The following is a 14,852-nucleotide window of genomic DNA, read 5'->3' on the forward strand; positions in this document are numbered from 1 at the left end:
GCTGAATTGTTTTAACTATGCACAAACAAAATTTTAACTGAAATCATTCTATCAGTATGAAAATCAGTAAATGAAGACCAGGCTTTAGAAGACAAAGATTCAAGTGTCAAGGAGTACACAAGTACGGTTTTAATTAAAAAGTGTAAAAATGTGCAAAGTAAAAATGTAATAGCCAGCAGAAGGAGCCTAATTGCCTGAGAAATGTGGACTGGGTGTTGGAAGCAAGTTTTAAGTTTAGTTTGGGGGAGAGCTATTTGTGTGGGAAAGGCTGAAGAGCACTGGTTTCTTGAATAATGACATGCTATGATGGGAAGAATGGAAAGCAATTTGGACACTATTAGCTACACTGTTCAAGCAATAAGGAACTTGAAAATGATGTCAGAGAAATGAGATAAAGAAGGCTATTATGCTGTTTGAAGGACCTCATCTAGTATAGCTGTGGAGGACAGATGAAAATGGAAACCAGTAAGGAACATAATTTGATATGCTTATGGGATTTTGTTTGAGCTATTAGCAGGTGCAACACTATTGGCATTGGTGGAGCTGTCTTCACTTGCTTCGCAGCTCAGTGTGGACCTGTATCTATTCTACACACCTACATGATATAGTGTGTGTGCTTTTGAAACATAACAGAAAACTTTTGAACTGCATGAGGACATTAGACTACACAGAGTGGTTAAAACATGTACCTGCTTTAACTGCTTGCCATCTGAAATACAAGGAGATGAACCTAAAATGTCTGCTGTAAATGCATGTAAAGAAGTTTTGGATTTAAGCCCAGATATGAATATACAAATAGATAAAGTTTACAGAATTGTGACACAAAGTCTCAGGGGTTTCGTGGGAATGTCAAAAGCCACTCAGCAATCAGAACATATGCCTGCCATGTTGATACATCTTACGCCTCTGTCCAAAAACAGACTATGGAGATGGCTTTGAAACAGAAAAAAAGAGCTTTTATTTAGGAGCTACCTTTGCATATCTTTCCAGACTTAACTAAAGCTACTCAAATGGAGCTACAGCCTAGGATTTCCTCTAAGAAGGGTTTTTAGCATGAGGGACATAAGCCTCTCATTTTGCATCTGGCAAAGTGGAATGATCGCTATGGAAATAGGCAGCGTAGCCTACATTCTGCATGGTGATCAAGCTAAAGCTTTTCTAAATTGCTGATCTGATTCCCTTGTTACAGATGAATACATCAGAGGAAAGTCAGTAGAAGCTGTCTGGCTTCATAACAGATTGGCACAAGATTCTACAACAAGGCAAACTTTGATTCTTACCCAAGCACTTAGCAACTTGTCCCAAACCTTCACTATTATGAGAAGAAATTATAACTTATTTATGGTGATTTATGAATTCAGGGGACATAAAAGAATGAAGCTGAATTTTCTACTGTATTGTAAATGACTCTGCAAGCAGCTGAAATCCATTGTTATAAAAAGTAACCATTACTTTGTGTAGTGCCATAAACGTATGTCCTAGCTATTAGCCCTGCACAAGTGAGTCTGTTGTTTTAATTGACTTCAGCGGGACTGTTTATGTGAATAAGATGAGCAAAACTTTGGCTGTGAGAGGGCATTTCTCAAAGCTTGAGGCAGAATAATCACACGGGCATGAACAGACCTCTCTATTTTTCCCTAGGTTACCAACTTCCAGCTTAAGAAGGAGTGTTGTAAAAGAAAAAAAAACAGAAAAGTACCATCTGTATCTTCTTTTCCAACACAAAAAGCAGCGGGGCACAGACCCAGCACTGAGCTGTGAGGGCAGTGCGTTCCCCCCCTGCAGTGGGGTGCTCCAGCCCCACTTTGACCCCACAGCTCTGATGGGCTGTGTCTTCACCCGGGGGCATGGAGCAGCCCACAGCACAAACGTGCGATGGAGCCCAAACTGCTGGGGGTGTAAGGAAGGGAATAACCCAGGCTCTCGTGTGGTATGATGCTCGGCCCATCTGTATTCAGACGAGGCGTGGGGCACGTGGCCACTGCAGCTCCACATAGCTGGAAGGCAAAAGAAAACTGCCCAGTTTCTCCTGTACAACAGCTGGTTATTGTGCTTATGGGATGTGCATAGTTTCTTCTGGAAGAAATCACCACATCAAATGGGTGTTTCTTCCACATATGGAGATATTTTCTCAATGGTCCTTTTGAGCCATTTAAATTCTTCATTTTATAGCATTACGTAAAATACTTGTAATGCTATTACCATGCAAGATGAGTCTAAATATGTACAACCCTTTTCTGTTTAAATGAACTATTATAAAGCTCTCACAGTGCACAACTATCTTTGCGGATCACAGAGTTTCACAGTACCTTATGTGTGAGAAACAATCAGAAATTTGATTTTTTGAGGTTATGTTTTTAAAAACCTTTGATATTGCCCATGAAAATCAATTTCCTCAATGGAAGTTTAGGACTTGGGAAGGGGGTTATTCTCACATTTTTGTGAATTCCTACAGAAAAGAAAATGACCTATGCTCCCCAAAAGCTGGCAGGTGACTTATTAAACTTCTCTCAAACCTCCTTCAGGAAGTTCATTAAAACTCTCTTTGGAAATGGCCAGGTGCTTTCTTCCCACAGTGCAAGAGGGAAAGCTGTCACCCTGTTTAAAAAATTGTTTGGTTACTTGGGATAGAGAAATAATCATTATACCAAGCTGTGTGGTTTTGTGATGGAAAACTGTGGCTTGGTGAGAGAAGTGCCAAGGTCAATGCAATGAAAGACCCACAGTGAACTCAGACCTGGTTTCAGAAGTCAGTGGTGGATGAAGGTCAGGAGAACAAAGTCTTTTCTGTGGTTCATTTGAAAACACTTTTTAAGATTCTGGATAAAAATAACTCTCTGGCTTGAGAGAGTTTTTAGCTTGGAAAAAATATAATCAGAAAAGATTTTTATACGTTTTGTGAGGACTGCTAAGGCTGACAAAATTACCTTGTTTGACACTGGATCCTGGCCTAAATACTATGGCCAAGTCAACTAACAGGAAAATAGTAGGGCTAAGCCTTTTTCATTCTTTGTTCTGCCAAACCACTGCCTCTTGCAATCAGGATTGATTACAAACACCCAATTAAGAGGCATTTGGAACATGATCTGAACACTAATCCTCTCTCTTTTTCTCTTTATACCTGATTATCAGCCTTAAGATGGGTATTAGCGCTTTAATTAGTAGATTTACTTTAGGAACTTCTGCATAAACTAAGAAATCTATACTATATGCACAAATGTATGTATATATGCACAGTCTTAAATAGGTGTATGTAAGACTTAAGACTATATCCAGGTAGTTCTGTGTGATATGTAAGTCTAGACATATACATGTGAGTGCATGTATATCCTGGTTTCAGACATAATTTCATTCTTTGGAAATACTACAAAAGAAAACAATTGAATTTGGTTTTACATCAGCTGTATAAAAATCTCTATATCATAATTATCAAGTTATGATCCAATGTTATAGCTTGCAATAAGCTATAATTAAAAAACTAATTTTCAGCAACACATAGATTTTTGTTTTAATTACATTAGCCCAGGAGAGGGGGGTGGAGAGTAAAGCAGGGTGGGATTGACTGAAAACATATTGAGAGTTTCATGGGGCTAATGCCAGCAGCTCTGGGTTTCAATTCAGAAGGGACTCAGCCCTCTGTTCTGAATTTGTCTATCTCTGTCCACGGAAAGGATGAAGGATTAGGCTCATGGGAATCCATATTTGACCCTCAAATTTTCTCATGTCTGAAGGACATATGGTTGTAGTACATCAAGACAGAATTCTCCCCACAGTTCACTTAACTGTCTGGATTAATAGTAACACCTCCATATGATTGTTGTTATAATTTTAATGCACTACTTTACAGAGACCGAAGTCCAGACTCCACACTGCCAAGGAATGCACCCATACACATAGCGTGCAAAGCCAGGCTCTGCATCTAACACCTCACCTCCGAACGCAAGCGAGCACAGACTCTCTAGCTATGACCAGGCAGTTTGGCCATGGTTTCCTTAATACCTTTTCCTGAGAAAACTCAAACCCAAACTGCTACTCTAAAGGAAAGAATTGTTAAACAGTTTGACAATAGAGACTTTCACAAGAGTTGGCTGCTTGGGTAAACAACAAGTCAGTCAGTTTATTACGCTGTGTAATCGGAAAAACAATGTAATTTCCAACTTCTTTCAAGACTCTAAAGCACAATAACAGCATTATCTTTAGACACCTGCATCTGATACTTGTATGCAAATAGACGCTGCACCATAGAATCATAGAATGGTAAGGGTTGGAAGGGACCTTAAAGATCATCTGGTTTCAACCCCCCTGCTATGAGCAGGGACATCTTCCGCTAGATCAGGTTGCTTAGAGCCCCATTCAACATCCTGTAGCAAAGAGCACACGCTTGTATATACTTTCACAATCCAGAACCTTTAAGTTAAAGTGTTATTTTTGTGTGTGTCTGCGGTAACAGGCTCCCTGTCTACTGGCTGTGGCTGAGGGACGCTCAGGCCTCAGCCAGCCTCCTGGGGTGAGGCACACCATGGGGTGGCTCCAGAGGTGTGGGCTGGCCGCTTTAGGTAATTCAAATCAGAGCGAACACGGGACCGTGGGCGTTCCTGCCGCTGCCCTCCGCATTCCCACCTGGCTTGGGTGTCTCGTCCTGAGGCAAACAGCTCCAAGCCGGACACTGATGCCCAGAGGAGTGGGGCCAGGCCATTAAAACCATATTTCTGTTTGAAAGCTCAGAAGCCTTTGTTCCTTCAGACTTCTCTGCTCCATCATTGTCAAATACGGTCAAATTGCCTCTCACAGGCCCGAATGAACGTGCTCCTTTGCTAGCTCTGCTGCTTACCTCGCGCTGCCAGCTGCAGTCACCTCACGGCCTGCTGCGCTCAACAGCGGCGGAGGGAAAGGGAATTAGGAAGCTCTGACTGACATTCACCATCAAAACAGCTAATACAGTCACAAACCCACCCCACAGGGCCTGTGCTGCACCCTCCCTCACAGCCTTAAAGAATAACAGGAGATAGCTCTGTGGCAGCGGAGAGCCAAATTCCCATTGCTTCCAACGATTACGGGGCTGCCCCAGGCCCAGACCCCCCGTGACACCCGAGATGTCCTTGGTGCCCTTTGTGGGAGCAGTTCAGGGCTGTTAAGGCCAGAGTCAGGCTCTAGCTGCACCGCTGGGCAGGAAGAAAGCAGCGATCATGTCCACAGCCACGGACAGGACCCTTCTGACAGGCAAGACTTGATGGGCAGCCCGGTGATGTCCTTCAGAGACGGCTCTCCTCCGGACAGGCAGCTTCGAGATGTGCACCACTGCATCGCCATGGCAGCTCGCTGACACCCGGGGCTCCTCTCACTCCCATCGGCCCAACCCAAAGGGCTCAAACCGCCTCCGCACGAGGGAAACACGAGGCACAACGCCTGCACAAAGCAGACCTTGCTGCATGGAAGAGTAGGAACCAGGATTTAGACAACAGTAAATGAAGGCTTAAACTTTGCAGGAACTAAAGAGAGGCTGAGCTGTGGCTTGCCTTGCTCCTGTTTATCTTAACAGCCTCAGTTTGTTATACCTACAGATTTATAGCATAAATCCATTGACATTATTTAGAAATAAAATGGATGGATGAATTTCTAACGTCATTAAGGTCTATAGGAGTTCCGTGGGGCTACAGTTTCACTCTGTAGGTCTGGATAGCTATGCTTTCCTCCTTACTGAAGGATCTAGAGGAGCTGTTTTCTTCTATATAAACAAACACAGGTATTTTTTGCTCTGCATTCTATAACTGCCTGCAGTTTCTATACAGCTCTCAGCGTAACTAATCCCTGGTAAATGCAATGCAAAGAATAATTATCTATGACATCTCTCCTTCTACAACTCGAAGGTTTCCAAAATGGGCAGTTTTTCCATTCCAAGTGATTTGGCAGCATTGTGTATATGCTCTGTAATTGTCCAGCAAGGATACGTCTCTATGTCTGTAGATGATGACCAATAAAACAATTGTGCTGTGTGGTATATCTAGGAAAACCTTGTACAACAATACAGTCAAGTCTGGCAACAAAGTCAATAATTTGTCAGTAAGGAAACCACTATTGGGCTTTCTCTACCCAACGCTCCACCTTTCTTAAGCCCTTTTCTTCTGAAGCTTCACATTCATTTTCTTAATGTTTTTAACCTAGTGTCTGTGAAATTTTTATTGCTCCCTAGATAATGACATCTGATCTGAATGTAACCACACACCTCTTTGCTCAGCAACATTTGTCACAAACCATTATAAATTATCATGCTGATAGTGTGCATTGCTGGGAAACCGGAAAAGTTCCATAAATTCAAAGTACTGTATCAGTGACATTCTTGTTTATTATCTAGGTATAAAGTTTTACTAGATTCAAGATGGCTACATTTACACAGTAGGATACTTCAGCAACACGAGACTTGTACAGCTTGCACTAAGTGCTGAAAAGCATTTACCACATGCAACAAACTCTAGAGCATTTTAACTAATATGTAGCCATATGTTTTGTCTCTTCTACTCATTTTAACCGTGTTCCTGACTCCAGAAATGCATGGCTATTATTGGGGCTTGCTTGAGAAAAGGCAAAACAGCAAACAGAAACTACCTTTCCCTTAAAGTACAACCATAATTTCTGTTTCTTGGCCTCCTGAAGAGGAGGCATAACACTCATTAAAGTTAAAAGTTAAAAAGAGACTGCGTATTTTTTCATTATGCATGTCCTTGATAACAATCTGTGGTTGACATGACTGTATACTTCCCGTCGAGACCCAGTATTTCCATTATGCTGGTTCAGTAGTTCTGGCTAGAAGATTTTTTATTAGATGAACCTAGCTTGTGTGAACATATTTTTAATTATTTGCGTATCTTTATTCTTCAAAACTGTGAAAGTTGAGTCCTTTGGAATGCCTCCAGAGAAACAGGAATTTTCACCATGTTTGCTTGAAATTTAAAACAACTCAAATGGTTCTGATTGTCAGAAAATCATACATACATGAATTGTTTTAGGAGTCATTTGAGAAATACTTATTCATTAAAGTATAGCATAATCACTAGGTAAATCAAGGGCATATTTTTAAAATGAATTCCAAACCCTAGCATACAAAGGGACTAACTGGGAACAGCTTCAGTATAGTTAATGCTTAAATTTGCTGCCTTTTTTTTTTCTCAGGAGGATCAACCTTTCACCAGTTTTACATTTCAATACATCTACCCCTCTATATAAAATAGTATTTCAAGAAGTTAGATAAGGTCTCTTGATTTTCTTGTTGGCATTACAGAACAAGACGGTAACCCTTCCAAAGTCACATCATTTCCCACCTTGGACTCAGGAGGTCCTTGTTGTTAAAGTTGTTTTCAACGCTAACTAAGGCCTAAGATGCAATGAACAGCATTATAAAGAGGATTTTGGGAGCTAGGCCAGCAAGCTAATCTTCTCCTGTAGTCTACTCTAATTGTATGGGGCATTTTTTGTTCCCAGACATGAATTCCCCTATCTCTCATTTTCTATCTGCATTTGATATTTAAGTGCTTATTAATTTCCAGTGCTAAACCATTCAATAAACTGGAGTGTAACCTAAATTGCACATTTCTAGATTGCAGACTGAGTTTCTAATAAACTAAATATATTAGGAAATCAAAATGTACTTAGCCACAAAACCAAAAAGTCTTGTGACATGTTTTATTTCATTAATCTCCTGTTGTACCCAATATTTGGTACAAGGAATGTGAATTTTGCAAGTAGACACTGACATTTCAAATCACAGAGACTGTTGACAAATTTCTGTTGCGGAAATAATTTTTTCTTATTCTGGTCCTAAGCTTTTTGGCACAAATACAATCCCTCTGAAGTTAAAAAGAGCAATTTTAAATGTAAGTGAAGTAGCAGCTGAGTAATTTAGCACAGCCTAGAAGATTAGCATTTCAGCATAGACCAAATAATGGTAAAGTCATCACGATCGCACACTGCAAAGACAATGCAAACAACCCTGTTTAGAGACTTCCTTCCACCCACTACCATCTCATTACTGCACTGGGCCCCTTTCACAGTAAGAAATAATGCAGGAGAGAGAGTGGACAATGAATATTGAGAAGGGAGCAGCAGAGGGAGGGAGTCAATCTCTCCCCTGGACCCGGTTCAGCTCAGTCTAGCACTGTTTAGCACAGCACTATGCCACAAAGATTACTTGTTCTTCAAATAATTGTATGCTGTACACCACTTTACTGCTGTCAAAGACCATGTTGGTTTTACAGCGTTGGAAAAACATGCATTGTAGCAAGGAAGAAAAAGGATTTGACACTGAAATATGCTTGGTTTAATTTCCTAATCTCTATCTAAGAGACAAAGAGAGACGGACAAATGTTTTAAAGCATTAGCACTGTCCCACAGAACGAAAGCAAAACCTGTATCAAGAAGACACAGGGAAGTGAAAAATTGCCTGAGTACAATAAATTAAAAATTAAAGAATGGGAAGTCAGCGTGTGAACATATGGTGTGAATATGAGCTGCAGCTCCAACACCACAGTAAAAACTCATTTTAGTGAAGAGTCAGTTTAGTTTTATGAGCACAGGCTTTTCCTGCATTATCACTCAGCTGTGGTACTGAAATGCTGATGTGTACGAGATTATAAAAAAAACAACAAAAAAGCAACTAAGCACCACACTGCATCATTAAAGAACTTCATTTTAAGGGAAATCAATAATTGTGATCTAAGTAATCAATTTATTAAATAATAGGAACAAAGGTGTGCATGGTAAAAACTAAGTGCTAAAAATTAAGTCGCTCTCTTTCTCCAAGTCCAACACTCTAACCCCATGGCCTGTTACAACCAGTCCCAACGATGCTGAACATCCTTTCGCAGGACCAAACCTTGTAAAACCTCGAATACTGCCACGAAATGCCAAACACCAGTGGCCATTGAGCTTACCCTGTTTCTGACATGCAGGGAAGACCTTGACTGGCAGCATTAATGAAGAGTAACTCTCTCTTGCACTTGCCACAAGGGGATGAAAAGCCCGTAATACTCAAGAAATTTTAAAATAATGAATCACTAAAATATTTTCTTCATGAAACAAGTAGGCTGAATTTAGAGGGCATGTTGAAGAGGGGAATGCTCTGACTACACGTTGCCTTGCGCAAGCTACGCAGTTTACAGATTTGGGGAGAAGTGGGGAACAGCTCCTGGGAAGCTCTGACTCCCCTTCTCCCTCTGGGAGACAGACCGACAAAGGGGGTGCAAGCCCAGGGGAGCGAAGGGACCCTCGGCTAGCCCCTTCCTCCGCTCAGGGCACTGCAGCAGCGCAAGAGGAGGGGGGCAAGGAGAGCTGCTGGCTTTAAATCCGCAGCAAAGGGGGAAAGGGAGAGGTCTGACCCTCAGCCCTGCAGTCAGCCCGCTGCCCCGTAACGGGCGAGCCAGCGCCAGGCTAGCTCTGCATTCAGAGGATTCGGCAGTTTGCAAGTTGCCTGTTTCTGCTACAGGCTGTTTGCAGCTGCGCGGGCACAAAATGACAAGGAACTATTTTATTTACTTTTTTTTTTTTTTTTTTACAACTCTAGAGACTCACTCCAAAAAGCAAGCAGGCCAGCAAACACGGGGCGGTGCCTCACCCTAACCGCGGCCCCGCGCACCGTCGCCATCCTCCCCTCGGGCAGGCAGCGTTCAGACACGCTTTACAGAGCTCCCGAAGCTGCGAAGGCCTTTTCAACACCCCCTCCCCCGCCCCAGTCCCGCAGGATGCTCCGCCGAGCCCCTCCCGCCGCTCCCCGCAGCGAACGCCGCCCGCAGCCCCTCGGCGGCCGGAGCCCCGCGGGCGGCGGCGGGGGCGGCGGCGCGCCGGCAGGTGGCGCCGTGGCGCTCCGGCGCGCGCGCCACTTACTTGCAGTCGCGGTCCTCGAGGTCGAAGTGTGGGTTGAAGTTGATCATGATGCGCTGGTAGGGCTCCGGGGCCTGGATCAGCCACTCGCACTTCTGGCTGGGGTGGTACGACTGGGGGTACCCGGGGGACGTCAGGTACCCGGGGTTTAAGATTTTGATGGTGTCGCCGCACTTATCTACAGGGGAAGCAAACAGATTGGCTTTTCTCAGCTCCCCCTCGCTGCAGTGAACCAGCCGTCCGCCGTGGGAATGCATGGGGGGGGGGGTGTGTGTGTGTGTGTGGTGTGCTGCAGCCTTCTTCAGGCAAACTTTTGCTGCATCCTTTAACACAAAGGCATCTCTGCTACATTCTACCCAAGGAAAGAGGCCTGTCTCTCCATGCCCAGCTGTAAGTCCAGCGGCTGGACAGGCAGTAGGTAGCAACAGATTTCTAAGCAGTTCCCTTCTACAAAGCCCCGAGCAAGCAGTGCCTCTTACAGTGTTAAACCCTTGCATCCTCACAACAGCTTTCACGTTGGCTCAGAAGGGTGTCTGAGACTCAATTACCTCCAAAGAGTATGAAGTTTTAAGGAGAGAGCTAAAAGGATGCCATTTGACCCCCTGCCCAGCTATGGGATAAGCCTGGTCTGTGTCACTGACCACTGGGATTGTCTTGGTGGATCCAAGCTCATTTGCAGCAGACCCTCCCTTTGTTTTATCAGTCCATAAATCTAGGCAGGTTGAAACTATCTGTGCTCTTCAAACCCAGGCTAGCAGAGAACAAAGTGGTTTCAGTGAAGCAGAAATCATCCACTGTTTCTTCCTTCAAGGAAGTTTATTCATGCTTGGAGACTGCATCAAAGTAATGGAGCAGAACAACATCCTTTCCTCTTCCCTCTGTCCCTTCCTCCCCCCAACAACAACAGAGATCTATTTTCAATAGCAGAAGAGTTGCAAAAGTTTCCAGAATTGCCAAGTGTGACTCCAAGATGGGGTATGCTGCATCTTGCTCTTTTGGCCAGCATTGTTGGGGTTACACTTTAAGGTTTACAGGAAAAATGAAAAGGGACAAGAAATCTACTCACTTCACTGCCCAACGCAGGTTTGTGTTATCACTTTTTTACTACTACTGATTTCTTTCTTTAGACCTTCAGGGAGGAAAAACTTTCTCCATACACTGATTGTTTAATTTTGAGCAACAAAATATGACAGTAAACTACAGAGACAAAGAATGTCCACACTAAAAAAGCAAGACTATATATCACTACATCCCAATAATGTCATGTCCAGGCTGTGGTACTGTATCTAATACCTTCCCTGTGAAAGCAAAATGGTATTCCTTGCTCTCAGCATGAATTTATAAATGCACTGGATTTTATTGTAGGAAAAACAGGTCAAATGGAAATGAACGAGGAAGTGCACATCAAAAATGCATAAAGCTACATTCTTTATAGAAATTATTTGCCATAAATTAGGAGGGAAGGGGATGAAACATACTCTGCCATATAGTCGAAACCCAGATATTGCTAAGCATGTTGCTGGGAAAGGCTATCTTATTATTTGTTTCCGCTTTGCCTTTGCAAAACAGGCCGTTTTCCTCTGACCAGAACAAAAGGCATTGCAGCTCAAAGCTCAAAAGCTGTCACCGGTGATCTTGCTAATCCGCTGTCTGGGGCTCTCGGGGAATCTTGCCTTTTCCTCCCTGTGTAAGCACACTCGGAAAGTGATCCTGTCTCATTAAGCTCACTCCAGCCCTGCAAACAACATGGCAGAGTCTGGCATCTGTTAAATGCCTGAAATAAAGCAGTTCTGCTTCTAGTCACTTGACAGAGTCACTTCAGAGCACGCTGAGGTGGACTCACTACCACCAGCACTCCTTAATCTGCGACTTCTGGGAAAGTGACAGTGTAATAAGATAATGCGGTCTGCTAGACTCCCTGGCTCTGTGCAATCTCTCTCACACTTGATTAAGAAGAGCCATTTCTAATGACTTTGGACCATTAGTTCTAAATAAGGTTAATGAATTAATTTAGCAGACATTAGTAATGCATGTAGGTGAAGGTGGCATGAGTAGGTCTCGTAGGTTAGAGCGGAGGTTAACGGCCTTGCTGACTCCAGCAGGGCCACCACGTTAACCGCTCATGCTGGAGGCTTCTGCCCAGCAACCCGCCCCACTCCCCTTCTTTTAATGGGGAGATATGATCAAGAACACGGGGTGCCCCCCTCCCACCCCTCAGGGGGTGCAGGACTAAGGGTAGTCCTGGTTTAGTGGCAGCCGGGGAGGTGGCTGCCTGCAGCCCTCACCTGGGCTGGGCGGGGGGGCAAAGCGCACCTCCAGGAGCATCCCCAAGCCGGGCTTGGCCCAAGCCTCTACCCTCTTCGCTCCTGCGCCACGGCGCTGGAGGAGGCAGCTCCTCCTGATTAAATTAAGCAGCCTCCTCAAAACGTACTGGGAAAGAGATTAACTTCCATCATAAAACACGCGATTTTAATATTATCTCTTCCACGACACTCCACTTGCGGTCCCTTATTAAAACAATATACCAGCGTAAGTGGAGGGTGCTCTCTTGTTTTAATTACTTTGATTGAAAACCCAGTCAGGCAAAAGTAAATATAGGATAATTAGTTAATAATAATTGCTTAGGATTTATGCGGAGAGGAAAACTCGCACGAGCTGTTTCGTGTGCGGGAGCTAAGCGTCAAGCAGTCCCACAATTAGACCATCTTTAAAAATGCATGGTGCAGTGAAATATTCACGGTGCCCTGGCATTGTTCGGGGAAGGAGGAGCACGCTGCTTTTAATTAGTTGTGTTTTCAAGGGCTGCCTGATAGTACGCTAGCTACACCAGTCATTCGTTACAGGATTTCTCTCTTGGAAGGAAGTCTTGAGCCTTCGCAGAAAAGCTCAGCTCCTCTCTTGGCACGGTGCAAGTTGCACGTAAACTGCAGACTTCGGAAAGGGGTAGTCTAGAGAGCTCTCCGTTGGAGGACTGCCCGCAGGTACACGCACAGCTAGCAAAAGGCACGACACTGAAATCTCACACTTGGAAAAAAGAAAGTGGGGAGAGAAAGCCTTCCCTTTAAAGCGTTCATTATCTTTCAGCTATCGAAGGCGAGACTTACTTAATTGCCTACGGGAGGAAACATTATTAAGATAATTGGCTGTCCTGATCTAGTGAGAACAAGCAGCCTCCTTTATACAGCGACCCAAAAGAGCGGAAAATAAAGCCGGGAGGGCATGCCGGGGCGGGCGGACCCCGCCGGCAGAAAGTTCTCCCCGCCGGGCTCCGGCCGGTGCCGGCCCCCCCGTCGGCCGCCCCAGAGCCGCCCGCCCGCGCTGGGACCCGACGTCCCCCGTGACACTCACCGCTTCGCAGAGCCCCGGCGAGGGTGAAGGTGAGGGCTGCACACTGCAGGAGAAGTCCCCAATCCATTTTCCCTTCCGACAGCAGGAAAAGAAAGAAAAAAAAAAACCCACACAAAAAACCCCAAAAAATGCTCTCCACGCACAACTCTTCTCAGGTCTTAAATCCTCCAGCCGGAGTCCGGAGCAGCAGGCTCGGTCCGCAGGGGCAGTCCCGGGGGCAGAGGGAGGGAGGGAGGCAGGGTGGCTGCTCGCCGTGCCTCAAGCCGCCCGCATCCTGTCATTCAGCTCCGGCTCCCTCTCCCCACACTTGTTCCTTCTCCAGGCGCCGCTGCCCCTGCCATTCCCAGCGAGACTAGAAAGCCAAATGAAAACGAAGGGGGGGGGGGGGGGGGGGGGAAGGGGAGAACCCAACAAACAGACAAACAAGACAGACAAAAATCCTGGCGGCTGCTGGCACCTCGGGAGCGCTCGGCCGGGGCGGGCTCCGGGAGACGGGGCGGCGGTGCTCTGCGGAGGGGAGAAAGGGGAGGGAAAGCGGCCGTCAGCGGGGACCAGCCGGGCGCCGGAGTTTGGCAAACTGCGTGCGTCCCACCCCGCCTGCCCCGCTCTCCCTCGGGGCCAGCGGCCCCGGGGCGCGGGTGCCCGGGCGGGGTGGCGGTGCCGGGCCCCCCGCACTCACCTGCCCCGGCGGGAGGCGAGCGCGCTGCCGCCGCGGGGACTCCCGGCCGGCCAGGGAAGGGGGAAGCGCCTGGGCGGCTCCTGCTCGCAGCCTGAAGAAGAGGAGCGCAACTCAGCGGCAATAAGAGCGGCCGAGCAGCCGCCGTCTCCCAAGCCCCAGTCCCCTCCCCCTCCCCGCCCTCCTCCTCCTCCTCCTCCTCCTTCTCCTCAGCCCCCCAAGACATCGGCAGCGCGGAAGAACCAACAAACAAACACGGCGAAGCCCCAGCCCTGACACCCAGCCGGGGCGGGGGGTGGCTTGGGGGGACGCGGAGGGGGAGAGGGGGGACGAGCCCTCGCCGCGTCAGGTAGAGCCGATCCCGGCGGAGGCACCCACCTGCGCCCCCCGCCCCCGTGCAGCCCGGCCCGGCCCCGCGGGCGGGCACACGCACCCCGCCCGCCCCCCGGCTCGCTGCCGCCGCGGGCACCCTGCCCCGGCCCCTCCGGGCCTCCCCCCCCGCCCAGCCCCGCTCGTTGTGTTTCGTGCGAGTGTGCAGCCAAGCACCCGGCCCCACGCGTGCCTCGCGGAGTCCCTGCCGTCCCCCAGTGGGACACCACCATCCCCGGTGATCCTAGGTGCTGGTGTGGGCTGAGCTGTGGGACCCCCCCGCGGGGGGACTCCCGGGTGGCAGGCCCACCCAGACCCACCGCCCTCGTCCCCTTTGCGTTTCTGCATCCCTGGGGGGGGGGGGACGACGACACCTTCCTGCACCTCTCTCCCTCCCGACCCTCTTCCCACGCTCCCTCTCGCCCACCTGGGCTGTCATTCCCGCCTCTCCCAGCTTCCCCTGAGACTTGGCCCCCAGTTTGTCCGTCTCTCACGAAGCCTCTCGAGGGGCTGAGGGGCTGCTGGCACCCCCAACCCGGCTCGGCTCCCCGTGAGCCATAAAATCCACGTCGGGGTGGGGTGGGGCGGG

General features: G+C 47.0%; 1 protein-coding gene across 4 annotated transcripts in view; it reads right to left on the bottom strand.

Moving 5' to 3' along the window:
• NRP1 (neuropilin 1) overlaps window positions 1-14,000 on the bottom strand; it is a 115,254-nt gene extending 101,254 nt beyond the window's left edge. For all 4 annotated transcript variants that reach the window (XM_075419680.1, XM_075419679.1, XM_075419678.1 and 1 more), the window contains exons 1-3: window positions 13,898-14,000; window positions 13,219-13,725; window positions 9,874-10,048 (exon numbers count right to left, since the gene is read on the bottom strand). In XM_075419680.1, coding sequence (XP_075275795.1) covers window positions 9,874-10,048; window positions 13,219-13,285 — 242 coding nt within the window. In that variant the 5' untranslated portion in view covers window positions 13,286-13,725; window positions 13,898-14,000. The remainder of the gene's footprint in view (window positions 1-9,873; window positions 10,049-13,218; window positions 13,726-13,897) is intronic.
• Between the last annotated feature and the right edge of the window lie 852 nt (window positions 14,001-14,852).

This window comes from Opisthocomus hoazin, chromosome 4 (genome assembly GCF_030867145.1).
Source record: "Opisthocomus hoazin isolate bOpiHoa1 chromosome 4, bOpiHoa1.hap1, whole genome shotgun sequence".
Taxonomy (NCBI): domain Eukaryota; kingdom Metazoa; phylum Chordata; class Aves; order Opisthocomiformes; family Opisthocomidae; genus Opisthocomus; species Opisthocomus hoazin.